The sequence below is a fragment of the Dicentrarchus labrax genome, unplaced genomic scaffold (assembly GCF_905237075.1).
Source record: "Dicentrarchus labrax unplaced genomic scaffold, dlabrax2021, whole genome shotgun sequence".
In the NCBI taxonomy this organism is placed as follows: Eukaryota; Metazoa; Chordata; class Actinopteri; family Moronidae; genus Dicentrarchus; species Dicentrarchus labrax.
Window position 1 is genome coordinate 9397791 of NW_026136716.1, and position 25073 is coordinate 9422863.

The 25073-nt window shown below is 42.4% G+C and overlaps 2 protein-coding genes across 10 annotated transcripts in view; both read right to left on the minus strand.

Annotated features, from left to right (window-relative positions):
• Positions 1-6146: 6146 nt before the first annotated feature.
• On the minus strand, positions 6147-10489 carry LOC127378976 (uncharacterized). The gene is made up of 3 exons (XM_051428393.1): positions 9849-10489; positions 8608-8708; positions 6147-8513 (listed from the first exon to the last, which is right to left on the minus strand). The coding sequence occupies exons 1-3, from the start codon at positions 10060-10062 to the stop codon at positions 7224-7226; spliced, it is 1605 nt and encodes a 534-aa protein (XP_051284353.1). The 5' UTR covers positions 10063-10489; the 3' UTR covers positions 6147-7223.
• Positions 10490-10574: 85 nt separating this feature from the next.
• LOC127378975 (R3H domain-containing protein 1) overlaps positions 10575-25073 on the minus strand; it is a 46330-nt gene continuing 31831 nt past the window's right edge. For 6 of the 9 annotated variants that reach the window (XM_051428385.1, XM_051428391.1, XM_051428389.1 and 3 more), the window contains 10 exons: positions 23963-24322; positions 23643-23769; positions 20175-20332; positions 19511-19644; positions 17123-17226; positions 15177-15358; positions 14339-14495; positions 13291-13388; positions 12866-12950; positions 10575-11949 (listed from right to left, as the gene is read on the minus strand). In XM_051428385.1, coding sequence (XP_051284345.1) covers positions 11630-11949; positions 12866-12950; positions 13291-13388; positions 14339-14495; positions 15177-15358; positions 17123-17226; positions 19511-19644; positions 20175-20332; positions 23643-23769; positions 23963-24322 — 1725 coding nt within the window. In that variant the 3' untranslated portion in view covers positions 10575-11629. Of the gene's footprint in view, positions 11950-12865; positions 12951-13290; positions 13389-14338; positions 14496-15176; positions 15359-17122; positions 17227-19510; positions 19645-20174; positions 20333-23642; positions 23770-23962; positions 24323-25073 lie in introns of those variants that run through there. The other 3 variants (XM_051428387.1, XM_051428392.1, XR_007888228.1) reach the window with 3 other exon arrangements.

Genomic DNA, 25073 nt, shown 5'->3' on the forward strand with positions numbered 1-25073 from the left:
TTATAATCTAAATCTGCAAAGTAACTAAAGCAAAATAATGTAGTGGAGTAAAAAGTCCAATATTTGCCTCAAAAATTGTAGTATAGTAGAAGTATAAAGAAAAATAAATGGAAATAATGAAGTACATTTTAACATACTGTGAAATATTAATATTTTACCGCATTGATACTACTATCTGTGCTGTATACAGAAAGCACTGTATACTGTTCTATATTTATCTGTGACCCACTGACCTGGTATGACTGCCTAAACTAACGAACATGTTGTTGTACATTATCTATTTAAATGCATTACTGCGGTGGACTTTGGATATATCTTTACTTTTTCATCGGAGCATTAACATTTCACCTGAAGACACCGCTATTCATCTTCACCACACGGCTGATTTCAGTCGCCGGCAGCATACAAATGCGCTCATCACACACACCTGCATGTGCAAGCACACCCATGCTGGCACATCCTGTTGGCTCAGTATGCCATTGATGTATTCACAACCTTTTCTTACACGCCGTCGCCTCTCTCTTCTCCATCTGTCCCCTCTCCTTGCCATTTAGTCCAGACGAACCTAAAACAGTCAAGATAACACTGGTGTGGATAGAGCGAGGAATGAATTATACAGGGATTCCTTTTATGTAATCGGTTCCCAGTATAATTATGTAAATCTTTCCATTGTCAAGGGGAGCTGGACTACTTCTCTGTTTGGCTGTCACAGATAGTAAATTGGCAGAGCTCTCACTTTCTTGGGTCCAACTCAATGCAGTTCTTTACACCGTGTAATTGAACTCACCACGCTGATTACACAATCTGAAACCTTCACGGTGTCACAAATTTTATCATCAACCTGGTCCTATCATGGTCAGTGCAGCATGTGTAATGGCAGACAGAATGTGAGATGGTGCCACTGATGCCATTTCTGTTGTGGCTTCAATTTTGAAAATGTCCAGGCCATTAGACCGTACAGGTGCTCTCACACGAATCTGAATTATTAGACCCATTTCCACCTCCTGGACACATCCATATACAGTTTAAAATAAGACAGAGTGCCTCAAATAATCCCCACACCCACAAATCATCTGATGCCATGTCGTGCCACCTGAGAAATGTGCCTGTGTCAGGCTTCTGGTGTCTTTTGTCAGCTAATGGAGCTGAGAGATGAGGGCTGAAATTGAGAAGCTCTCCCACAAGGCAGCATAACCAATCATATGATATTTTGGACCAGCTGCAGACGATCACATCAGACAATGAACCAGTTCAGCCATCAAGCCTGCGTCTGCGACCAGCTCTACCGATGTATCACTTTCTCCGCAGAGCTTTTATTTTCTTCATCCTGTGATTTCTGTCTCCCAAAGGTAACGCTGGCATCATCGGCCAGGAGCCACTACCCCCTGCTGAAATCTACACCATTAGATTAGGGAAAAAAAGGACACACGATTCTTCATGACTCCTCTCGCCTTGATAACCATCTGTGTAACTTCCTCCCTCCTTGGAACCAGGACAACCAGGTTCAGCACTGATCCAGAGGCCATTCCTGACTCCTAAATCACTAATGTGTTATTATTCCTGTGTAGAAGACACTGTAACTGTATGTATATAAGGGTGTGTATCATTACATCAACATTATTTAGTCATTTTAATCTGGTTGTAGAAGCTTTGCATTGCTTGTTGGTGAACTACCATTTTGGACTCTCCAGCTCTTCAGTTAAAGATCCAGTGTGTAGCATTTAGGAGGATCTATTTGCAGAAAATGAATATAACATTCATTGGTATGTTTTCATGACTGTATAATCACCTGAAAATAGGAAATGTTGTGTTTTTGTTACCTTGGAATGAGCCATTTTTATCTACATGGTTGCCTTCCAAATAGTCGTCCATGTTGAAGCGCCAAACGCTGGCTCTAGAAAGAGCGGCCAACTGCAGTTTCTCCTACACGCTTCACAGCCCGTACTCATTCCCAGGCTGCAAATACAGACTCCAGCGGTTTTCAGTTGGTTGCAATCTGGAGCTTCAGCACCACTAAATTCAACACACTGGTCCTTTAAAGGTCAGTACTGTCCACATGGTTTCAGTCAGTGCTGCAAAGAGTTAACCAAAGTTGAACTCATTGCGGGAAAACAGCATGAGCTAACTGACTGATCATGACAATTCGATAGGAATTAATTGATTTAGAAATGTAATTGTTTAAATGCTGGTGTGACCTTTAGTCCCACCCTTCAGTGTGGCTACAGCCAACGGGAAAGATACACACATACAAGCTTGACTGAAATGCAGCAAATACAAAAAGAGGTTAAAAAAAAACAACATATTTACAATATAATTGAGAATACTGTCCAATCAAACTATGAAAGAGGAATAAAACAAGTTTATAGTTCAGAATATAATACATTTTGAAACAGAGGCTCCCTCGAAAAAAGGATCTGAATGACAATAATCAGTCCCAGAGGCTGTTGTTGGCATCCACGGGAAATCATTGTCACATAGTTTCTAACCTCAGATTGTATACAGCCAGCTTCAGCCTCACCTGCCCCCCCTGTCTTTAAATATCCAAGTCCAAGATAATAGTTCTAAATTCAGGGGGGGCCACATGTGGCGTCCGTGTGTTGAGTGTTGCGGCCTGCGGTGTCAAGGTTTAACAGGCAATCGCGTTTCTTCTTCACACCCCACCAACGGCAAGCTTTTTGAAATGGTCGGAGGAGAGACTGATAATTATACTGACACTTCCTGGATCGGCTCGTAAGTGAGGTTGTACAGATGGGGCTTTGTAATGTGAGAAAGACGGAAGACGGAGCAGATGACATGCGGTGCAGTGTACAGCAGGTCAGGAACTCCACTTTATTGCAACTTGGGTCTTGTTTTCATAGTTTTGGCCATGGTTTCTATCAGTCATGATGACACTGAACTCACCAGATTATCAACGTTTAAACTGAAAGTCAAAGCCCCTGAAATATTTCAATGTATTTAAACTACTGGCTGCCACATTAGTGTCCCTGGGATTTATTGGCCAACAAGATAATGTATACGCGGATTCTTAATGATCCATGCAAACATCATTTAACACACATGCTCAAAACTGGGAAGACTCATAAGACGGATACTGTGCATGTATGAACACAGCTGTGTCCTCAATTAGAGTCACAGTAGTTAGTTAAACGAAACATAATGATAATTGATGCTCTACGCCCTGAAATGATCATTGTTTACCCCACAATAGATCCACAATGCCATCATCTTGCTGTGGATGTTAAATGCCATAGGACAGGAAATACTATCAGAATCCATCAAAGGGAATCATTATTATAGGGCAAGTGCGGAAAATGTGTTGTTGAAAGAATGTGAGTAAAATTAAATTAAATCAAAATATCAATAAATTGTCCTGATATGAAAAGATCAGCCCCCTCAGGGACGCCAGTGGACGTTGGGCTTAGGACACCAAGATGGCTGCAAACAGTCCTTAAAATTGACAGTTTGTGAGTAAACTGTTATTATCAAAGGGAATGATGGCCCAAAATTTAGCTGTAATAAACAAGAATGATTCTTTTAAAATGATTTGTTTCAGTAAACGTGTGTGTGTGTATTCTGTGGGAGATAATGAGGTAATGAGAGGCAGGTGGGAAGACAGGAATGAAGGACAGAGGAGAAGGCGCAGGGTCAGGTGACTGTCAAAGGCGGGAAACTCGCTGAGGGCAACTGCTGGAGAGACAGAGGGAGGAATTAAAAGATGAAAAACACCCAGAAAATACAATTTAATGGAGCCTCATCAGCCGTTTCCTGCAGCTTCCGGTCTTTATGCTAAGCTAAGCCAATTGCCTCTTGGCTCTAGCTTCATAGTTAATACACAGACATGAGAGTGGTATCAATCGTTTTCATTGAACTCAAAATGTTTCCCAAAGTAATTTAACTTTAAACAAAGACACTGAAGGTTAAGACTGTATTTCTGTTTGCTATTTGGGGTAAAAAAAAGCTCATATACCCTCACAATGAATGGGATCACTGGGGTAACACAAATCTGAGGACACTCATGCATTTTACACATTAATCATTAGTCTCACACGGGTAAAATTAAAGGGGATTTGGTCTGTTTACATTATGGGTCATATGTTGTGAGACCAATTAAACACCATTCATCCATTTTTTCCACAGCTAACACACACAAACTGTTTTCTTGGTCTGTTGCCCCCAATTTCTTCTGCGAGGCTCTTCCATCACAACTCCCTAATACCCATACAGCATTTAAGCAGAGCAGTGTGGAGGGGTAGGGGGGAGTGGCGGGGGGACAACTCATATCCCTCCCTGCTTTCTCCTCCCAGGCAGGGTGATGGTCTGTAAAGAGAATCATTAAGACGCAATTTGTGACTGTGGCGCGCACACGCACATCGCCTGGAGAAGACTATTCATCACCGGCGGTCCCATTCCTCACTGTGGAAAGAAAAATGATGCAGAGGCTCGCTGCTTGTCTGCACGACCTCTGACCTCCAGTGTGTGCGTGCCTGAACAGCAGCACAAGCATAGGCACTCAAAAACAAAACAATGGGTGGTCCATGGTCATAAATATGTGCCCCCCCACCTCCCCTCTACAAGGGAGTATGGTATGTAGTTTGAAGGTCTTGCTTTGTAATTGTTGTGTGTCTCTCTGTGATGGTCTGAGTCTCTTCATAGTTGTCTTGTGTCTCTTTGTGGTCATTTTGTGCGTTATTATGGTCGTTTTGTGGTCTTTTTATGTCTCTTTGTGATCGTTTTGTGTCTGTTTGTGGCTCTTTGTGGTCGTTTGAGTCTCTCTTTGTGGTCATTTTGTGTCTGTTTGTGGTCATTTTACATCTGTCTTCGGAAATTTTAAGTCTCTTTGTGGTCATTTTGCAGCTTCGTGTGGTTGCTTTGCATCTCTATGCTTTCCAAAAACAAATGCCAATTGTGACTTCAGAGACCCTGGTCCTGTGCCTGCTCAGTAATCCTCCCAAGGTCCATCCACAGGTTTGATCCCAGCAGACCCCGTCCCCGATGAAACGTCCTTGAGAAAGACACTCAGGCTTCCTTTCCTGGCCTGCTGCTGTTTTTGACCTCCATCATGAAAGTCATACGTTTAATATATTCAAAAAATGCAATTACCTAATTATCCTTTCTGCATAATGAGCAGGGAGAATGAAAGGGGATGTAATGAAGGACCAGTACTGGGACCATTTCAAACCAACACTATTTGTTGAACCTCCTCTGTATTTTACCACAATAACCCCAGCCCCCACCCAAATAATGGGTAATTGTTCAAGACGTGCTATCAAAGGGGGCAGCAGAGAGGGTCGAGTGTTAAGAGGCAGCGCTCCCTCCTCTGTTCGTCTTTGATGAAGGGTTCTTCTGCTGAAAATGTAATTCCTCCGTCCTCCTGGATGCTTTCATTGTATTCGAGAGCTTCCCCTAACGACGCCCAGCACTGCAGCTCGGCAACCTCTCCCACTATGTTCCTATGGTAACGACCCACAGTGTGTGTGTTTGTGTGTGTCTGGGAGATGAGTGATTGTCTATGTTTGTGTGTGTTCATTATGGTAGTGTGGCTTATTTTTACATAATGAATCAATTATCAGAGCTGTGGAGCGAGCTCATTTGAATAATCACAGAGGGAAAAAAAAACGCTCTCCACACAACATGATTTCACTGAGCATCCTCACACATCACATGTACAGATCAGTATTTCCCTCGGAGAAGGTGCAACGCTACTCTCTGTGTGTCTGTGTGTGTGTGTGTGTGTGTGGAGGGGAGATGGTGTATAATGGGACATCCAACTGACATCATTTGCCTGCCAATCTGCACCCTGCTTGCCAAACCCAGCCTCTGTAATAGCTTCACTGAGCAAGGCTGTGGCAGCTACAGTGTCTCTATTTTTAAACAGTCCACTGTACGGGAGAAAGTGTTATACCGCCCCCTGCTGTCTGACACCGGTCCATGATTCTGATCGCAGCAAAACTAGTGGAGGATGCGTTGAGTCAATAGAGCTTAATTGTGGAACTTGGTTTAATAGATTGGTTCAATATAAAACTTGCACGAGTGATGTGGAGACTTGAAACCTTCAGGTTACACACACACACACCGATAATGGAAGTAGACACAATATTTGTATTCATAGATTCTGTATTTTTGAATGAGAGAGGAGTTTGATGTCATTTTAAGATTTATGGAACAAGGTAAAGGAACTTTTATTGTGGAAAAATCAGACACAAACAATCACTCAAAGACAAGTATTTTCTTCAGGGTTTCTGCAGGTTTCAAAAGGCTAAATTTATGACTTTTAGGACCATTATGAATCCAATTTAAGACCTATTTTACATCCATACTAGCAAAAAATCTTTATTTTGACAAATGTTTACCAAAAGCACATTTTAAGCATTAACTTCATTAATCCAATCAATTTCTAAAACCTGTCAAAATCTAATAAGTATTTTAGGCCTAAAATTCTGATTACAGGATTTTAGACTTTTTAAGACATCCTGTTATATGTCTCAAAACATTTCTGTAGCAGTTCTTTAAAGCCTTAATGGTGTATATATATTTATATATATTCATGTTTACACCTTCACCTTCTGTATTTAAATGTGTTTAACTAATAAAACTTCCAGAAGTACATTCTCTAGTGTCAGTCTGCCATGAAATAAACTAGACTTTAATTTAAAAAAAAAAACCCACCACAAAAATCAGAATCGGGGAAATCAGACGCAGGTTTATGTTCTGATAATAATGATTAAAGAATGTCAGGACGAGGGAATAGGAGGACGTGATTATGTGAGACAGGTTGGCATCTGTCATTTTTGTTTTTAATTAGAAGCCTATCTTTTGTAATTAAGATGTGAGGAGGTTAATTAAGACTTATCTCTACTGCTGTGAGAACATCGTTTGGATTAAGACCTGCTGTTTGAAGGCCTGATTAATAATCGGTGCGTACGCGAAAGGGACGCTTCACCATAGAAACAAAGAGCAAGCAAAAGTATTTTAAGATGGTGTTTTTCAATTTAATAAGAGCACCAAACTGATTTTCTGAGTCAGATATAAAAGAGTATTAATCATTTCTACAGTTCTTATTATTAGTCAGGAGAGTGAAAAATCAGAGACTTTGTACCAAAAACAGAGGCTATGATCTTGATTTCAGACACAAACTGTGGGAATACAACATGCAGCTCAACTGCGCCACCTTGTGGCTATTCATAAGAGTACATTTATAAATTTCTGAACCAACTCTTATACTCTCATGGATTTTTCTTTAGTTTAGTGATTTTTTCCTCCACTCTCTTATAGAACAGGTGACTGAATATTGACGGGCCGATCACTTTTAAGCAAGAGTCCTCCAAAATGTATAAAACGTCACAGTATACAAAGTTCACAGCATCGCAGATCTGAATCAGTTTCTGTTTGTCAGGCAGCTCCCGCTCCTCAAAGTCCATCTGATGAACTCTTAAGGTGGACAGCTGATACTCCATCAAGGTCTTTAGCTCTTCCAAGGCCTGCTGGATCCTTGAGGTTGTCTTGGAGGTCTTGAACGATATCCGCGTGAGGTCACTGCCTTTAGCGCACTCGGCGGACCACTCAAGGCCTCTCAAGCACCTGTCCAACTCCCTTTTGTCAAACCTTTCGATGTATCTGAATATGTTCGAGTCCACCCAGATGCACGTATCTTCCGGATGCTCTGGACAGATTGCAGGCAGCTCTTCTGTACCCTTCCTACCGCTCTGGGAGGACCGCGAGACATCTTTACGTCTGGTCTGGAGGGGCTTAGCAGTGACGGCTGAGCTGCTCTGATCTGATTCCTTCAGGTAGTCGGTGTAGCGGGAGCCCAAAGAACTCTCTCCTCTGATCTTGGCTGCTGAAATCCTGTCTGGTCTCGTGTGTTCTTGTGAAATACCGTCTTCTTGTGGCTGTACTGCTGATATTTCCTCTGCAGGGAGCGCGTCCAGGCCTGATAAGGAAGATCTAATCCCTGCATTGATCTCCTCTCCGAGCACTTGTCTGGGGCTGGCCTCCGCTCGCTCGAGTCTGAGCCGAGCTCTCTGGGCCTCTTCAGCACCGTACGTGTCGTAAAAACTCCCTGCAGCCCAAGTCTCATCGGAAAGTTTTCGCCTCGAGGAAGCGTTACGAGTTTTTGCATTTGAGAGCCGGCTTTGGACTTCACCTGTGGTCTGTAGTGGCGTTGATAAGCTGTTTGAGCTCACTGGCGCCAGCTTAGCTTTAGAACCGCTGCAGCTTACAGAGCTGACAGACTCCTGATGAGATATTACCCTCGGATTAAGAGGACTCCCTCTTAGTTTGACGGCAGCAGTTTGGGCCGAGACTGGGGATCCAAGCTGGTCGGCCCTGCGGATGAGGTCCTCTCTCAGGGCCCGGACGGCAGTTAAAGGCCCTTCAATGGTGGCTTTGCTCTGGTGGGGCAAAGGCCGGAAACGTATCGACCTGTGAGCCGACTGCAGACTTTGAATGAGCGTTTCTTGTTCTCTGCCGAACAGGGAGAGATCTACCGTAGCGCTGCTGACATAGAGGAACACCTGCAGCACAGGAACACATTCAAATAAGTATCTTAAAATCAATCAAATATAAATAGTTTAATTGGTTTAAAAGAAGATATCCGGCCATACTTACATCTCTAGTGAAGGGGAAGACAGTGAGAACATAGCCTTCAGACTCTTCAAACTCCTTGTCCGTCATGATCTGTCGCTCCTTCCGCACCACCCTCTCCGCATCTGCCAAGAGTACTGTAGTGTTCAGTTTATGGTCTCTACCCATGTCACCATTATAACGATGCTTGTTATTTCTTTGTCACAGAGAGGAGAACTCCACTCATTATCTACCAGTCTGATGTTGGCTCGCTTATGACTACGATACTGCCACAGATGAAACCGCTCATCAGGGGGAGGCATACATCGAGGCAGCACTTCATGTAAATAAATGGTTGATTTATACTTCACCCCCTCTCCACATTAACATACCGGTTCCCATGGGAACCACAATTGGTTCCCATGGGAACTAATTAAAGCATAAAACAGGAGATGTTTAACAATGACTGCAAGTGGATTGTGTACAGTACAGTTGGTTTAGGGTTTTTTATGTGTTTTTATTTGTTCCTCTCACAAATTACCATTAAATTCGAGTCACAGATAAGAAGCATCTGAATTTCTGACACATAAATACTCGACTGTATGTGAAAAAAACCCCAAAAGCTTCTGACCATCTGGATGGGAAACTGTTCCCATCTGTTACACGCTAAAACAATTTTGAAATCCATTCCTCAGTTTGAGTCTGTATTTCCTGAACCAGGTAGGTGTGAAAATCCTGTTTGTGACAACACTAGAAAAAGCATTTAACATCACTTTACACCAATACAACTGATATAAGCTTTTATTTGTGTTTACAGTGTATAAAGTGAGGAAGGAAGGAGATATGTCATTTCCTGCCACCATGTTTGTTTGGATTTGAAGAAAAAAAAAAAGGCACAACTTGTTGAAAATTGGTTAAAAATCTTTTATTGTGCGGTAGACCTAATACCGTTTAATCCAGGTGGTTAGCAGAGTCTTTAAAGTGTCTGGAAATACCTTAAATAAGATGTATTTATGCCTGGCTCTGTGACAGGAATGTAAAAATAAAGTTAATACATGAGGAACTAACTGTGGCTTCAGGATGAGGACCTGAACCTTAAATTGGTCTTTTTTTAAATGGAGTTCGGCGTGTTAACAACAAACAGCTTAATATTAACCTGTTTATTAATTTATTAACTTTAACTTGTGCTCCCCAAAGTGGAGACAACCACACACACACACACACACACACCTAAACCCACTCAGTATGATTAGCCTGTAGCTTTTAGCTTCAGCCTGTTAATTTACCTTTAGCTCGGTCAAAAGTGACAAAAGCGACCCCGTCCATGTTGGTGGGATATCGGACCACCTCGACGTCTCCACCGTGGCTCCTCCGACGGCTCTGGAAATGAATAGTCAGCTTATCTATCATCCTGCTGGCGGGCAGCACGTCGACCACACCAGACACAACCACCGTCCTGCTTTCTCCCCGGACATCGGTCTCCTCTCCGGCTGCAGCCATGAAGCCAGGCAGCAAAACATCTCAGCTAAAAGCGGCTAACGCGCCTTTTTTTTTTTTCCAGGGACCATAAACACACCGTTGCTATACACACACACAGTCACCGTAACAGTTAAGTTTTTGTTTCACTTTCATGCTTCCTGTAGCTGTGTGTTGTTAACAGATGTAGTAACAGCCTTTGGCCACTAGGTGTCTCTGTTTGTCTACATTGCTGCTTCACTTCCATGAGGGTTTATTTCAAAATGGCTCATTTATGCAGCTGGAAATTAGACTACTAAACAGAGCAAATATCTCTGCAATGCCCAAAAGGAAAAAGACAAACTCCATGGCAACATTTTCCAGAACAGTGTACACACAGACATACACACACAAACACAGACAGACAGACAGACAGACAGACACACACACTAGAGGAATATGTTACTCTAAGGAAACATTTCAATACACCCTCTACTTTTGCTGACCAGATTACAGTTCGCCTCCCTTCAAGGTTCGGAAAAAGTTATGTCAACACGTGTGGTGCAAACATTTATTAGAGTCAAACAAAAAAAGGAAAAAGAAAAGTAAAGCCACACCAGACACAGAACACCTCTCATGATTCACACAAATAAACCAAAAAAAAAAAAAAAAGAAGCCAAGTAGAGTGACAAACTCGATTGCATTTTTCTTGTGCATATAAACATTTTAATTAAATATAAAAGAAAGTGGCCTGGCCGAGTGCAACAAACAGGTATGAGGGGGGTTAATAAAAGAAAATCCAGGCCCTGTCCGATACCAATCAGATCTCCATCTCCTTCATCACTTCAGTGCAAATCCAACATTCACTGTGTATAAAAGTGACTTTAAATAATTCAGGTAGTATATCTATCATTCAGTGTTTATTATTGTATGGACTCACATTGTACAAGTGCTGCTGCGCGTTATTGTCAGAGCATTATTGTGTACCTAAAATGCTGCTCGGTGACTGGGATCAAGCTAGGACACACATGATGGGAAATATTGAATGAATAAAATAAAACACTTGATATGAATGCTCAGTTTGAATGCAATATTATGGTACAGAGCCCCAATGTCATGGGTCTAATTTTCAAAAAGGTGGGCACAAAAACATTTTGTGAACCATAAACAAGTAGATTATGTGTACGCATGTCATACACCTGTTATTAAAAGGAGCCACAGTGGAGTCACTAACAGCTGGCAAATGAATCCCAAAGCTCTCCAAAACACTTTTGAACAGCAAACTAGATTTTTTTTAGAATAGAGAGGTGGTGGTGGTGGTGGTGGGGGCCTCAAGTTGAGCTCAGCAGCCACGGACGCATCTCACAAACAAAACCAAACTTGGAGGTGGTGCTCGGTTTCCACCCTGCACAGACCTGTTGGCCAGAAAAAATGATAAAACTAACTAAAACTAAATAAAAGTGAACATTCATTCTTCAAACATTTGATACGGTTTTTTGATTTGGACAGAGTCTGGGACTAAAACCGAGACAGTCCAGACTGAGGCAGCAGAGGCAGGTGGTTGGATGTGCGTTCAACGTGGCGCTCCTTAGGTGCACCGAGATCTTAGCAGCTATGAGCCGGCCTTGTCCGAGTCACACAGCTCCCCTTTGTGTCTGGTACTAGTTCGGAGTTTAAAGGTGGCCTGGGGGCCGCCGTGGTGGAGCGCGGCGCTCGGGCCAGCAAATCTGGAGGGTAGCATGGCAAAGATGGAGTATGATGAGGCCAGGTCTCCGCTGGGAGCGTCTCTGGTTGTGTTGCACAGCCGGGGCTGATGGTCCGACAGCCGCCGGATCAATTCGCCCCCTTTGCAGAGCTCTGCCAGGAGGTGGTGGGAGTCTGTACAGCTGATCCCCTCCGGAGGATCTGTCACTTCCAGGATCTGACTGCTCACTGCAGACACACACAGACAGCACTGTGAGCAGCGGAGCCAGTAAATAAAACAACTGTCATGGGTGAAGAGAAAAATCAGACCTGCACCATCGGGAGGCTTCAATAAACTGCTGCTGTCAGCTTTAACGCTCCAAGGAAGGGCGGTCAAACTTGTCGCAGTGTGCTCAAGCAAAATCGTATAAAAATATGACTCAAATTTGTGTTTTTACTGATTCTTCAGAGGTTATATTATCAAAAATGCACGATTGTCAGTCCATAAATGAGGCTGCTTTTCTTATGGCCAGAAAGTGTGACATTTTAGAGGCAGCGACATAATGTTGAACTTTCCATTAATGCACACAAGCTCCCTGTTTGTTGATTGTACAAGTGGGATTGTTGACAAGAGCACCTGAATAATGCAAAAAATATCTCAGCAAGTGCAAAAAAAAAAAAATACGTCGCCATATTTCAAATAATCAGCACATTTCTTTCGGCACAATACCGCCGGGGCTGCAGGTTCCACTGCCAGGTGTAAATTCTGCCCCGTCTGTAATTTATTCTGCTTACATTCACAAACACACTCTTTCTCCACCACTACGGAGCGCAGCAAGCATATTTTGACACAATAAAACCCTGACGTTATTTCGGTTAATCTGCTAAATAGGCCACACAGCAGCTGGGCTTTATCATGTGATGAATCTGAACACGAGTTTCCTTTTTTCTGATTGACATCCAAACGTCTGATGTTTCACTCTGCGCTGCATGTTTTGAGAAGCTGAAGGCTGAATTCCTATAGGAAACTCCATAGAAATCACTTCATAATGCACTGGGTTTATATTTGGTGCCTCGCTCTGTTGAGGGAAGGTCAAATTTCGGCCATGACTGCTGTTAACTCGAGGTTCACTAAACTCAAGCCTCCCTCTGGACTTCCTATTACCTGCTTCACCTACACTGAGATCTGAAGACAGAGGTTTTCTGCTGGCCTTCCTCCCATGACCGCTACGCCAAACCCCCAATGGACCCTGAGGAGACAGAGGACGACAGTTGGGTTATTCATGGAAGGCTGGGAGGGCTGTTTGCTGATCTGTAATGTAATGTGATAAATCCTGAAAATACCCTGATATGTTAAAACAGACTGACAACCATCATGTTTACTGGTTTTAGGCATCAAAGATTCAACAGAGCAGCAGGTAAACTCCATCATTTGATGGTTCTTTAGGAAAACACACCTCAAAATATACAAAGTTCAAGAGCACGACAAACTTTCCAACAGCTCAGAAAATAACTTTTATTAGTGGTAGAAGACATTAAAAAACATTATTTCAGATCAAGTGTAACAGGCGATGTGTCTGAGTGTCCGACCTGGTGTTTGGCCACCATGTGGGCAGTGTGAATCAGCGGATGTCTGATGGAGGGTTTGTACTGCAGAGGCTGGCCCAGTAGAGAGTAGTGTGCTTCACCTGGACGGCACAGCCAAAACACAAAGTTAGCAGTAGAAAGAGTAGAAACAACAAACTAAACAACTGTGAGTTATATCTGTGCCTCACTCCTGAGAGAACAATGAGTCATTTAGAGAATTACTTTTTCTATAGAAATCATAAAAAACAAAAAAAGAATTCAATTTGATGCTAATGATTGGCTATTTCACCTCTAATCTGATTGCTAGTAGCAGAATATTGGTTACTGGGGAAGTTATGAAGCTGTGGGAGAGGGACACACTCCGGTAGTTTATACACTTACATATTTAGTTTTATGAACATGAAATAAAATTTGTCTGTTCTTTTATTAGCTTGCCGACTAGCCCTGTTGGGAGGTATCATCTGATTGAATTTGATAATTCCAGCTACACAAAGCATTACAGTCATTAACTTTAACTGTGCCTCTAAATACAAAAAGTAAAATCTAACATACATTTTATTAAACTAAATCTATTAAATCTCAGTTTAAAGGCATACTATGAGGTCATTTGTTGTTGTTTTTGTTAATATTATATATACTCTAATTATCAAGTTAGCTAAACGTAGTTAGCTACTGCTGCTAGCTACCAACCAAGAGGCTAGGCTGCAAGTTAATAAATGTACAGAGTAACTTATAAATGTCATTTTATTAAGGTTCATAATAAGGTTAAATATGTAACCAAAGCTGTATTAACTACGTATGTCGAGTGGCTGCTTTCTGTTCTCCATAGTAACAGATAATCCTAGTTGCAATCACACAAAACAGCCAATCAGAAATGACCTACTTAAATTTTCACATTGATTAACTTCTCTCCAAAATATAGTTAACAAGCTTGCAAAAAAAAAAAAAAAAAAAGTTTCTCTAAAATGTAGCACTGCACGCTCTGGATGGAGGCACAGCTCGGTGTTTAATACTGTCTGTGAGTGTGAGTAAACACTCCGGTGTCTCTGACCTTGTCCACTGTGGCAGAAGGCTGTAGGGAGCTGTGGGTGGTGGTGGTGCGGGTGGTGGGCCATGACAGGGATGGACGAGATGCCTGATGGGAGGCCCTTGACGCTGGGCGGCTGGCCTGGCAAGGGAGTGAGTGCCGGAGACGAGGGCAAGCTGCTCTACACACAACACACCGGCAGTGCGACGAGAGATTACGGGGAGGAACACAGACACTTTCATTCAAAAAAAAAAAAAAAGCAACCACGGCTATTTCTCTCTCTTTCAGAAAGTCATTCTGTTGTTCAAGTTGTTGCTTTAATGTACCATTCCATCCACATTAGTCCCCCTAATGTACCATTACACCCTAATGCTAAGGACTATTTTCTCCTCATTTTCAGGCTACGCCAGCGTCGACTTCATTTGCAGAGCCTATTTCCTACGACATTTAACCTGCCTGAAGAGCCGGGGAGGCCGGGTTTGGCTCCAGGGGGCAATTCTTGCGTCACTGTCAGACTGAGACAACCAAAGTAAATTGGCTTTCAAATTGCTTTCTTGTGACCGTCTTAACTTTCTGACACATACTGCATTGTCTTATGAGCCAAACATTACCTGAGCAAATTTATAATTAAATTTAAAATCATCTGGAAACTGTTGTCAAGTCAAAAACCTCTAGGCCACTGAGCTAATTACATCTTCTCAAAACCAGAAGACAACCTCAGTAAGGTTTTTAAGAGGTTATAAGTACAATCTTTTCACATTACAGCACACACACACAATTTTATTGTAACCATCGTCTTTAAAGTGGTATTGTTTTGAGCGATCAGCTTTGTCTAATCGATGCAGTTGGGCAGCGTTTGTACCTGGGTGTTGTCTGGAGGCGGGAGGAGCTCGGCAGGCCTGCGGCCGCGCTGGTGCTCGGCACCCGGGTGTTTGTGGTTGGGCTGTTTCCGCTGGCATGGGGAGGGGGCCCGGGGCTGCTGGCAGGGGGGCCCTGTCATTTGCAGCATCACCATGCCGCTGCTGGGGCCCGAGGGTAACAACCCTGCACACACAGACACACATTTTAGAAAAAGAACAAACACAAGCTGGAAATGAAATACAGCGCTGACAAGGGGCGAATCAGGTCAGGCAGACGCAGTGAAACGCTTAATGCTAGTTATTTTTTATTGAATTCATCACATAAACTCATCATTTATGCACCGGAGTCAACTGACAGACTAAATGTGTTTTCGCCCCCCCAAAAAGCTCCTTTTCAGCACTTTTGTTCAGCGACACACCTCATCAGTGAAAACACAGCTCTCACACCGTTAGCTGCTGAGCAATTAGGTTTTAAGTGCCTTGATTATAAAGGGCACAACCGTAGTGGCAATAACAGACTCCATTCCCTTTTCCTGCTAAATCCTCTGCGATGATCCGGGAGATCCAATTATCTTATTAGTTTGTGACGCATTAACGTGACTGATGTGACTTAAAACAAACACACACACACACACACACACGCACACACACACACACACACACACACACACACACACACGGTTGAGAAACGAATGAACGAAAATAAAAAAACAACAATATATTTCCATCTAATTCATTTCTGTTTACATAAAGCTGAAAATCATATTGCAAACTTTGCACAGCCGACGCCACTGTTGATTTATGAATTATTACCCAACAACAGTAGCAAGGACAATGGATATTTGGACTTAATCTGCAGATTATTTCTGGCCCCGACCTAGCCAATTAAAAATGTTTACTGGTGACGCTGTAGGTAAGGCCGCCGCGAGACCTTCATCTGACCTCATTACTGACGGGCTGGAAATGATGGCTCCCTCCATTGCTCTCCCATAATAATCAGACATGAATAATAAAGGTCATTAGTAAGGAGACTGCCCCACCTGGGCCTCTGGACAGAGATTGTGCGAGCTCGCAAAAGGCCAATACAAAACAGGCGATACATGAAAGAATGAGTTATTATGGTGATTTTTATTTTTGGAAACTTAATAGGAAATGATCCAGAGTCACTTTGGTAGTTTCATCCGTCTCTCTCCCAATTTATCTACAGCTTAGATCTATTGCAACTGTCTTGTAGTGGACAGAAAGCAGTTTATGCTGCTGTAATACCTCTAAGACACACTCTTCAGTGTGATCATGATAAATGAAGCAGAGAATCATCATTCATGAGCAGGACAGCTGGGAATTAAGGAATATTTTAAATGATAATATTAGATTTTACTCATGCCAAACCATGTGATAATATATCTCAGTACAACTCACACTGGAGAGGCTTCAATGATTTCTTACTTTCATAGTTTTTCACTGTACCAAAACAACACTTTGACTGAGTTGTTGTTAACATAACATTTGCAGTGGTCGGCCCACTAGCTGTTTAATCTCCACGCAGCTCCGGAGGAAGAGGTGGATGTGCAAATCACTTTCACTTATCCAAACTCTGGGGAGCCGTCATCACCACGCCTCACTCTTTTTCATTTTGAAAATCCGGAGTGTAAATCTAATCATGTGTCTGACGCACATACAATGGCAGAGTAAACCCAGGGAAGATTATTTCATTAAGGAGCCCGAGTCGTGGCTATGAAGGAATACATTCTGCAGTTATTGACACTGAGAGATGGAGGAAAATAAAGAATGTCGGAGCTCTGGCACTGATGGGGAGTCTCCAGGGCGGCTAATGTCAGAGACTGAAAAGTGAATATTCTGCCTGCACTGCGTGATGCTGCTGCAGATCGCTGCGTGTTTGAATTCAGACCTCGGACTCAGCTGTGGTTTCGGTTTCAGAGGAGTGTACCTGCGTACTGCTGGCCTGGGTGCTGCTGGGAGACACAGGGGGATGAGGTCTGAGGAAACTGGAGCTGCTCCATCATCTGAGCGGGCAGAAAACTCACTGTAGAACTGTGAATGGACAGAGGAAGCCGAGTGTTTTATAACAACGTTTCTGCAGAGCTCATCAAGTTAGACATTTTTGTTTCATGGTCGTATCGGCCAAAATATAAAAAGATATCAGTGAAAACCAGGAGGGACAATAAGGCCTGAGTGTATGAATTTACCCACATTTATATCACATCTGGGATTTTTCCAATACTTTCCAGCACTATACAAATATTAGAGCTGTAAACATCAGTCGATCGACAGAAAACTAGACAGCAACTATTGATTGATTAATCGTTCAAGTCATTGTTCCAGCACAAATTATTTGATGGTTCCAGCTAATCAAATGTTGGAATAAGATTGTTTTTTTTTCTTACAGTGTAGTAAATTGAATATATTTGTGTTTTGAACAATGGCTCAGGAAAAAACAAGACATTCGATGATCAGCTCAAGCTCAAGGAGACTGCGATGGGCAGTTTTTACTGTTTTAGAGACCAAATTGTTCATCTAAAAAATAATCTGCAAATGAATCGAGCATTAAAATAATAGTTAGTTGCAGCCCTAATAACAATAAATCCTAAAAATATCATAAATCATCATTAAACACAACTTGGACCTCTATAAGAGGCAGAAAATGGATGGATGTCTGAATGAACTGATAAAAAAAAATAAAGACTTTTCAGGAGAACCTTGAACATTTAAACGTTGCCAGTTTTGTCAGGCAAGGTGCTTCTTACACTCCAGAGCCTGAAGAAAAAGCAGCCCCAACCTAAATAGGTCTCTAAAATCACTTCTAAACCTGCACAGACGGAAATCTCCAGGAGCTCTGAGATCTTAGCGCTGCAGTTGGGGTATTAAATTTGAAATTTAAAACTTAAGTCCATCTGCAAAGTAGCTGCGCTCTGCTCTATAAGCAACTTGCCTGCAGGGACCGGCGTACAGCTGGTGAAAAAGCAGGCTGCAGGTGGACAGTCGGTCCTCGTGGGAGCAGACTGAGCCGTTCGAAACGCTGCCGCATAAATCATCTCCACGCTGACTGCCCTACTAACGCAGCCTCATTTTACAGCTGGGACAATGAGAGAGTGACCTCTCCTCACGTGTGCGTGTCTTTGCATTGTTCTTCTGCAGGTGACGACTGCGTACGCGGCTGTGTTCATTTGTCTGGTGTTTGTTATGTACACCAGCGTGCACGACGCTCCCAGTAGTGCTACACTCACCAGTATCCAGATTGATTGGGTCCATGGAGGTAGAAACTAATTACATGTTTTGCTTTCTGTGAACTAGTTCTATCAATCAGCTTATAATGAGCGAGAGCACGATGCTCCACACCGGCAGAGTAATGGAGGAAAATGACTAAAGCTCTTTGAGAGGGCGTCAGAGTCGACATTCATCAGCTATATGCACACCCGGTTCACCAAAAGCGTTGTGGTAATAACCTCATTTTTTCCCCCCACAGTGAACAAAGATGACCTTGGCTCGGAGGTGCTTTGGGGACTCACTCATCAGGCCCGTTAGGTCTATAAATAAGAGGCACCTTCAGGAGTGAGAAACAGCATCGACTACCTGCAAATCGGTTTCGGGGACAAAGTACATCTACAGGCGAGCTAATAATTCCATCTAAACCTGATTAAAGCAGCTTCAGCTATTAAAAACGGCCATTAGAAAAGCATGAACATAAATCAAAGTATGTTTATTATCAGTGTATACATGACTTAAGTTCATTTGGAGAAAAAAGCTGAGCCAGAAAACACAATTAACTCTATTCAATATTTCACACAGAGCTCTTTTAGGCCTTGAGAATAATTATTAAATGGATCAGTGCTGGGTTATTAAAGAAATCATAATAATACCAAAGATAAACATGCAATAATAACTAATTACTCTCATATATCAAAGTATTGATGTGCATGTGAACTGCTGGATAGCACAACTGAATAATGGCTTGAGCTATAAAACAATTTAAGCACAGTTATTTGGTATTTTCATCTAAAAACTATTTTAGGCCTACAACAGGATGGAAAAGGGGACAGTTCTGACACCAAGCACTTCCCTCCTCTACTGGAAAATGTACTAATAATAAGTAGCCCATATATTGACTGATATACAGGCAGGTGTCAAATTTAAGAAAAAACCTGAATGAATGAGTGAAACATGATAAATGCAGATGCTTTCATACAGAAGCTCTTGCATTTGATGCTGGTAAACGACATACATTTGTATTCAAATCTGAGAAAAAATGACCCAATATATCCAATAATTATCCTTTATCTTGGCGTGACATGTGTATGGTATTAATCTAAGACTGTACCTCATGGTGGTGTGCTGGTTAGGGGGGAGCAGGCTGTAGCAGGGCTGCATGCCAGCAACAGCCACTGCCCCCTGTCCTGGTTGACAGGACACAAACACTGGCTGCTGGTACGTCTGCTGTGGCATAGAAACCTGCTGCAGAAAAAATAAAACAAAGATTGGAGCAACAGCAGGTAAAAATAGAAATAAAGCCACAAAATACATAAAACTGGCTTTACTGGCTACTACAAGCACATATACATGACTGAGAAACCCTTTTTTAAAGGTCTGCTAAACACAAAACATACAAATAGATATTAATTTTATTAGCTGGATAACAAGTAATACAATCCTAGTGTGTCTTTTTGAGGTTTTCACTTGCTATGAATACCAGTATAAGAGCTCTTGGCATCATGGAATGTGCTTTTTCTATGACTGCACTGCCAAAGACTGCGTTGAGTGAGCACTCCAGTTTTGCATTCTTCTATTAGACATTTAAAAATCCACTGCTACATAGTTTTGTATTTTTCTTCTAAAGAAGAATACAGAGCTACTAGCAGCTTTCTTTGAGAACAAAAGATCATAAGAACAGAGAATTTAATTCGTAACAAAATGAACTGAATGTTCTTTCTCATTTTCAGACTGCTCATATTAATCTATCTGACACTGTGGCATCATCAGAATACCTGATAAGACTGCATTGGAGGGTACTGGACCATCATGCCTTGCATCTGGTTGCCCATATTGCTTTGCTGGTTGCCAGAGAGAGCGAGGTTGGGTGTTGGCTGTACGCCCACTATGGTCTGGTAGCTGGACGCTGGGTTTGGCATCACGGCTTGGTGCACTGAGGCAAAATGAGAAAAGGCACAACTCTGTGACCGAATGAAAGGAGACTCTTGATAGGAACATGGTGATAATAATAAAACACATTCACTAAAAACACATTAATATTCATGATTCCTATGCAACAGCCAAAAGTAGGCATTAATAAAAGCTTGGTTATCATGATTTTACAGGGAAGTAATTCAGGATTTTATGGATTTTAAAGGGAAATCAGAAGGAGAACAACAGAGCAAACAGCAGAGTGAAGGATTGTGGAAGTCTAGGCTCGGCTTGAGGAGTTCAGCTGTTACAGCTAAGCAGGTTTGAGGCACTTGGAATAAATGAGAAAGTCAATAAATTTGATTTAGCCTGAGGTGGCCTGAACCTGCAACCTGAGTGGTCGTGCCGCTTCCCTGCCAGAACAAAAAAAAAAAAAAAACCCAAACAAACCTTCCACTTCAACGAGTGATTAAGTTCAGGAGGTAAACAGAAAATGGGATCACACTTCTACAGAACTTGTTAAAAACCCATCTAGAGCGCCTGAAGAGAAATGACACCCAAAAGACGACAAAGTCACACGGTTCCGTCCATTTTCCGAATGGCCTAAAATGGCGGCACTTATTCCTAGCCAGAGGGGGGGCCAGAGAATCAAGACACTTAAATGTCAAGGTGACAAAAAGAGACATTTGAAAATACTGTCCCTCGTGACATACGTATGCGGTAATCCGAGTGACAAAGGAGAGGACGTCCTTTTGTGAAGGTGTCTTTACAGTCTGCCGCCCTGGGAGAAAAAAGTACGACCAGACAATGAAAGTGCTCCCGAGGAACAGAGAGGGGGAGGACTATTTTTATCCACCCTCGTCTCCCCACCTTCACTTACAAACCAAGCATGAAATGACCCGTAATATCAAACAATTTTATTCCATTCCGGCAGGCAGCAGATTGTGACTTCTTTACTTAGGAAATTCCATCAGAGGCAGATAATGTCCGACTATCCCTGTATCATGCAAGTGTCGCCGACCGGCCTGTGTTTTAGCCTTGCATGCACACTCCACTCTGAGATCGCTGTAGGTCCTGCAGGTGAGGAGTGAGGGGCTGAAAAAGAGACCGGTTCACTGTGAGATTCATAGAGGCCTCTCAGACAGCGTCCCGGCCCCGCATCCCGCCTCTCAGGCTCAGCGTGTAGCCGCTTTGGTATACACAAAAACAAAACAAAAAAACCTTGAGACACTGAAAACCATTGTAATTAAAAGGGATTCTTTGTTGAAGAAAAAATTCAATACAGGAAAACAGCTGACTATTGGCCTCATTTGACCCATAACAGATACTGCGGGGTTTATATCCAGTGTTTTAGCCTGACTGTATTCACCTGTTTCATGTACCGTTTAGTCAAAAAACCTTTTTTTAATGTCACTTTGATTGAAAGTACACTTTGCTATATTATTTTCTTTTTAGCAGTGACATTTCGTTTATGCTACCATTAGGGTTGCAAGCAACTAATTTTCTTTATCGACTATTCTGCTGAATTAATTTCTCGTATAATCACTTTGTCTATAAATGTCAAGAAATAGTGAAAAATGCTCATTATAATTTCCCTGAGCCCACGGTGGCATCTTCAAATTCAAATTCCTTGTCTTAACAGTCTAAAACTGGAAGATATTCAGTTTATTATCATATATAACAAAGAAAAGCATCAAATTCTCACACTGGAGAAGCTGACATCAGATCTCGTTTGGCATTTCCACTTGAAAAATGACGAATCAACTCATCATCCGAGCTCCATATGCAAGCACCACTTAAATATTGTTCAGGTTTTCATCATTCCTTAAAGGAAAAGGGTGCTTCTCTTTCATCTTACTTGAATTTAAAGGAAGGTTTTTTTTTGCATTTTCTTTCTAGCAATGAAGTTACGTTTGTCTTCCAACGCCAAAGAGCCTTTTAATAGACTCTCGCATCATCTAACAGTAAAGAGGAAGGAAGACAAATCCTTCAGTCCCTTCACATATAATACAAGCTGCTGTCGCAGAATGACCATGACTGAAGCCGAAGCCCTGTGGTGGTGGGGACTGTCTGATGCAAGTGAGTGGAAACATTCGCAGGTTTCTCTGTGGACACTGACTGGGCCATCGGAGCATTCCCACTGATAATTTATTTATTATGTGTGCAATGCACCCCACAGTATCTTCACCTTTAGCTGGTCTGATATATATTTTTAATTAATGCAAAAACAGAAGGGAAACAAGTCATTTTTCCTGTTTCCCTGAGAAATAATTGCTGTCCTTTGCCTTTGTAGGTCAGCTTCATTTGTCCGCTGTCTATTCCCCGGGTCCCCAGCAGGGAAGCCGCATTTGCAGCCTACAGATGACAGAATAGTGCCACAGCCACTTACAGAGACGTGTGTGAACCAATGTGTATGTGTGTGTGTGTGCGGCTGTACAAGTCCAAATTGTGCTAACGTTACATACACTTAAGCAAGTGTGTGTGTGTGTGTGTGTGTATGTATGTGTGAGAGAGAGACAGAAGACCGAGCAGGAGCTAACAATCTCAACTCCTGTGGTGAAGGAAAAAACTGAAATGGAATAATCAAGTGGATGACTCCCGGGGAGACATCTGAACTTGTGAAAACAAACAAACAGAGAGGAAAGAGAGGGAGAAATGTTTGTCCTTCAGGAGAGCCATCGGACTGTGGCCGCCGTAGCTCCCTTGTGAAGAAACGCACAAACAACAAAAGAATACTATCTAAGAGCTGAAAGTGGGAAGTTAAAGTCTATTGATATAGTACGACTCTTGATATAGCAGCGAGGCTGGGCTTTGCTCTTGACAACGTGAGGTCTAAAAATTCTAGGAAAAAAATCAGCCGCTTCACATCAGAGGCTGCAGACTTCATTAATTAAAACATGCTTTGATTTGTCTTTAGATCCAACATGCAACCATTTCAAAGCCATGTTTGAATAAGTTGTAGCTTTGGAGATCTGAAGGGATGAAGGTTAACCTGCTGTTGTTTGGTATCCAGGTGTGTTTGTCATACAACACAACTTTGAACTGAGTTTAATGACAATTTAAGAGTAAAACAGACTTGTTTTTAAATGGCGCATCGCGTGGCTGAGTGTACCCTAGCTGTGTGAGTCTATCAGAGTGCATTCAGGTCATTTAGTGGCATTTACAGTCTTATTTTTCAAAGATTTTCAGCATTTTACAAAAAATGTTTTCAACTATTGAAAAAGCCAGTGTGTTAAAGGTGAAAATAATCTGACAGAATTTCTGTAAGAAGGTAAAAGAAGTAAAAGCTCAATAGTTAACATGGATCTTCTGTAAAGTGACAATGTTCATACCTTGTTGCTGGGGCAGGTTTTGGCTCTGAGGGCAGTTATAGGGCAGCGGGTTTACGGGGGGCCGGAAGTGCTGCTGCTGGCTGGAGCAGTGGGGGTGGTGGACTGAAGAGCAGTAACACGACGACATCTGTAAGAGACACATTAACACAGATTCAAGGACTGTATGACGCATCGGTGGCCTCCATTTGAATGCACTTCACAGCAACAGGAGAAATGAAGGATTAGTCATAAAGCTGGTTTCTGCTGCAGGAGTGACTCATGACTGAGAACTACATCAAGGAACAGTTATGGACTGCCAGCATGATTTCAGATGTCCCTACCTGCTGGACAGGCTGCTGGATGTAGGCGTGTTGCTGGAGTAGCTGCTGGTTCAGTGTGGACCCGGGGAAAGCAGCAGGGCCCGGGGTGGAGCTGGGATATGCATGGTTGGGGCCAGGGGTCTGGAGCGGGACGGGCTGACCCTGCAGCACCCCTGGGTGTCCTCCCGATGGCCCTGCCACCATGTAGCTTGCAACCTGCTGCTGCTGTGGAGGAGCTCCCTGCAGTACCATGGAGGAGGGGTGGTGGTGGTGGTGGTATACAGTGGGATAGTGGCGCCCGTCTGAAGCTGAAGCCCCACTGTCGCTGGGCTGCTGCTGCGCCAGAGTCATGTGACTGAACTGGGCGTTGAGGGTGTCAGGCTGGAGAGATAATTGTGTTACATTTCTGACAAAAGGTAAATGAAATGCAACAACAGACACCACAGGATGCACATTAATAGGATCCTGATGATCAGAACCACAGCTTTTTAATCATTAATCTGCTCAGAATATGGATCAATACAGTTCAACCACCAGGGGCAGTCAGATGACTTCTAAGCTAAGTGCTAAATCAAAGACATTTGCTAAATTGACTTTCTGAAATTTGTTTAAACATTCAAGTAAGAGTTGTATGTATGTAAATATGACCCACGTCTAGAGGGGCTAGCAGAGTCTGAAGTGAACTATTTATCTGTATCACCACTGAACGCCAGTTCAGGTCATTTCTGACATGTTGTTGGAAAAGTAATGTTTTTAGTCATGGATTATTCAGCGCCAACATCTGGTGATGAATTAAATATTAATGGAACTTTCCACAGGCATAATTAGTCACAGAGGCATGTCTTTCACTAAAACCAGGTCAAAAATGAGGTTAAGTGAATGCATGATCTATATATGTGGGGAATGGCTCCTGCTGGATTTAGATACACCTTTCCATTAAAAAGAAGAAAAAAAAAGAACTGACTAGTTAATTGGGGGAATAATAAGGTCTGTTTTGAAGTTTCAAAAGGTGAATTAACACTATGCTTGATTTTAGACACCATTAACAAGAATCTTGTTAAAGACAAACCTTCAGTGATGTACATAGACTACACTGACTATGTGTACCAAACTCTGCTCACTTAAGTCTTTA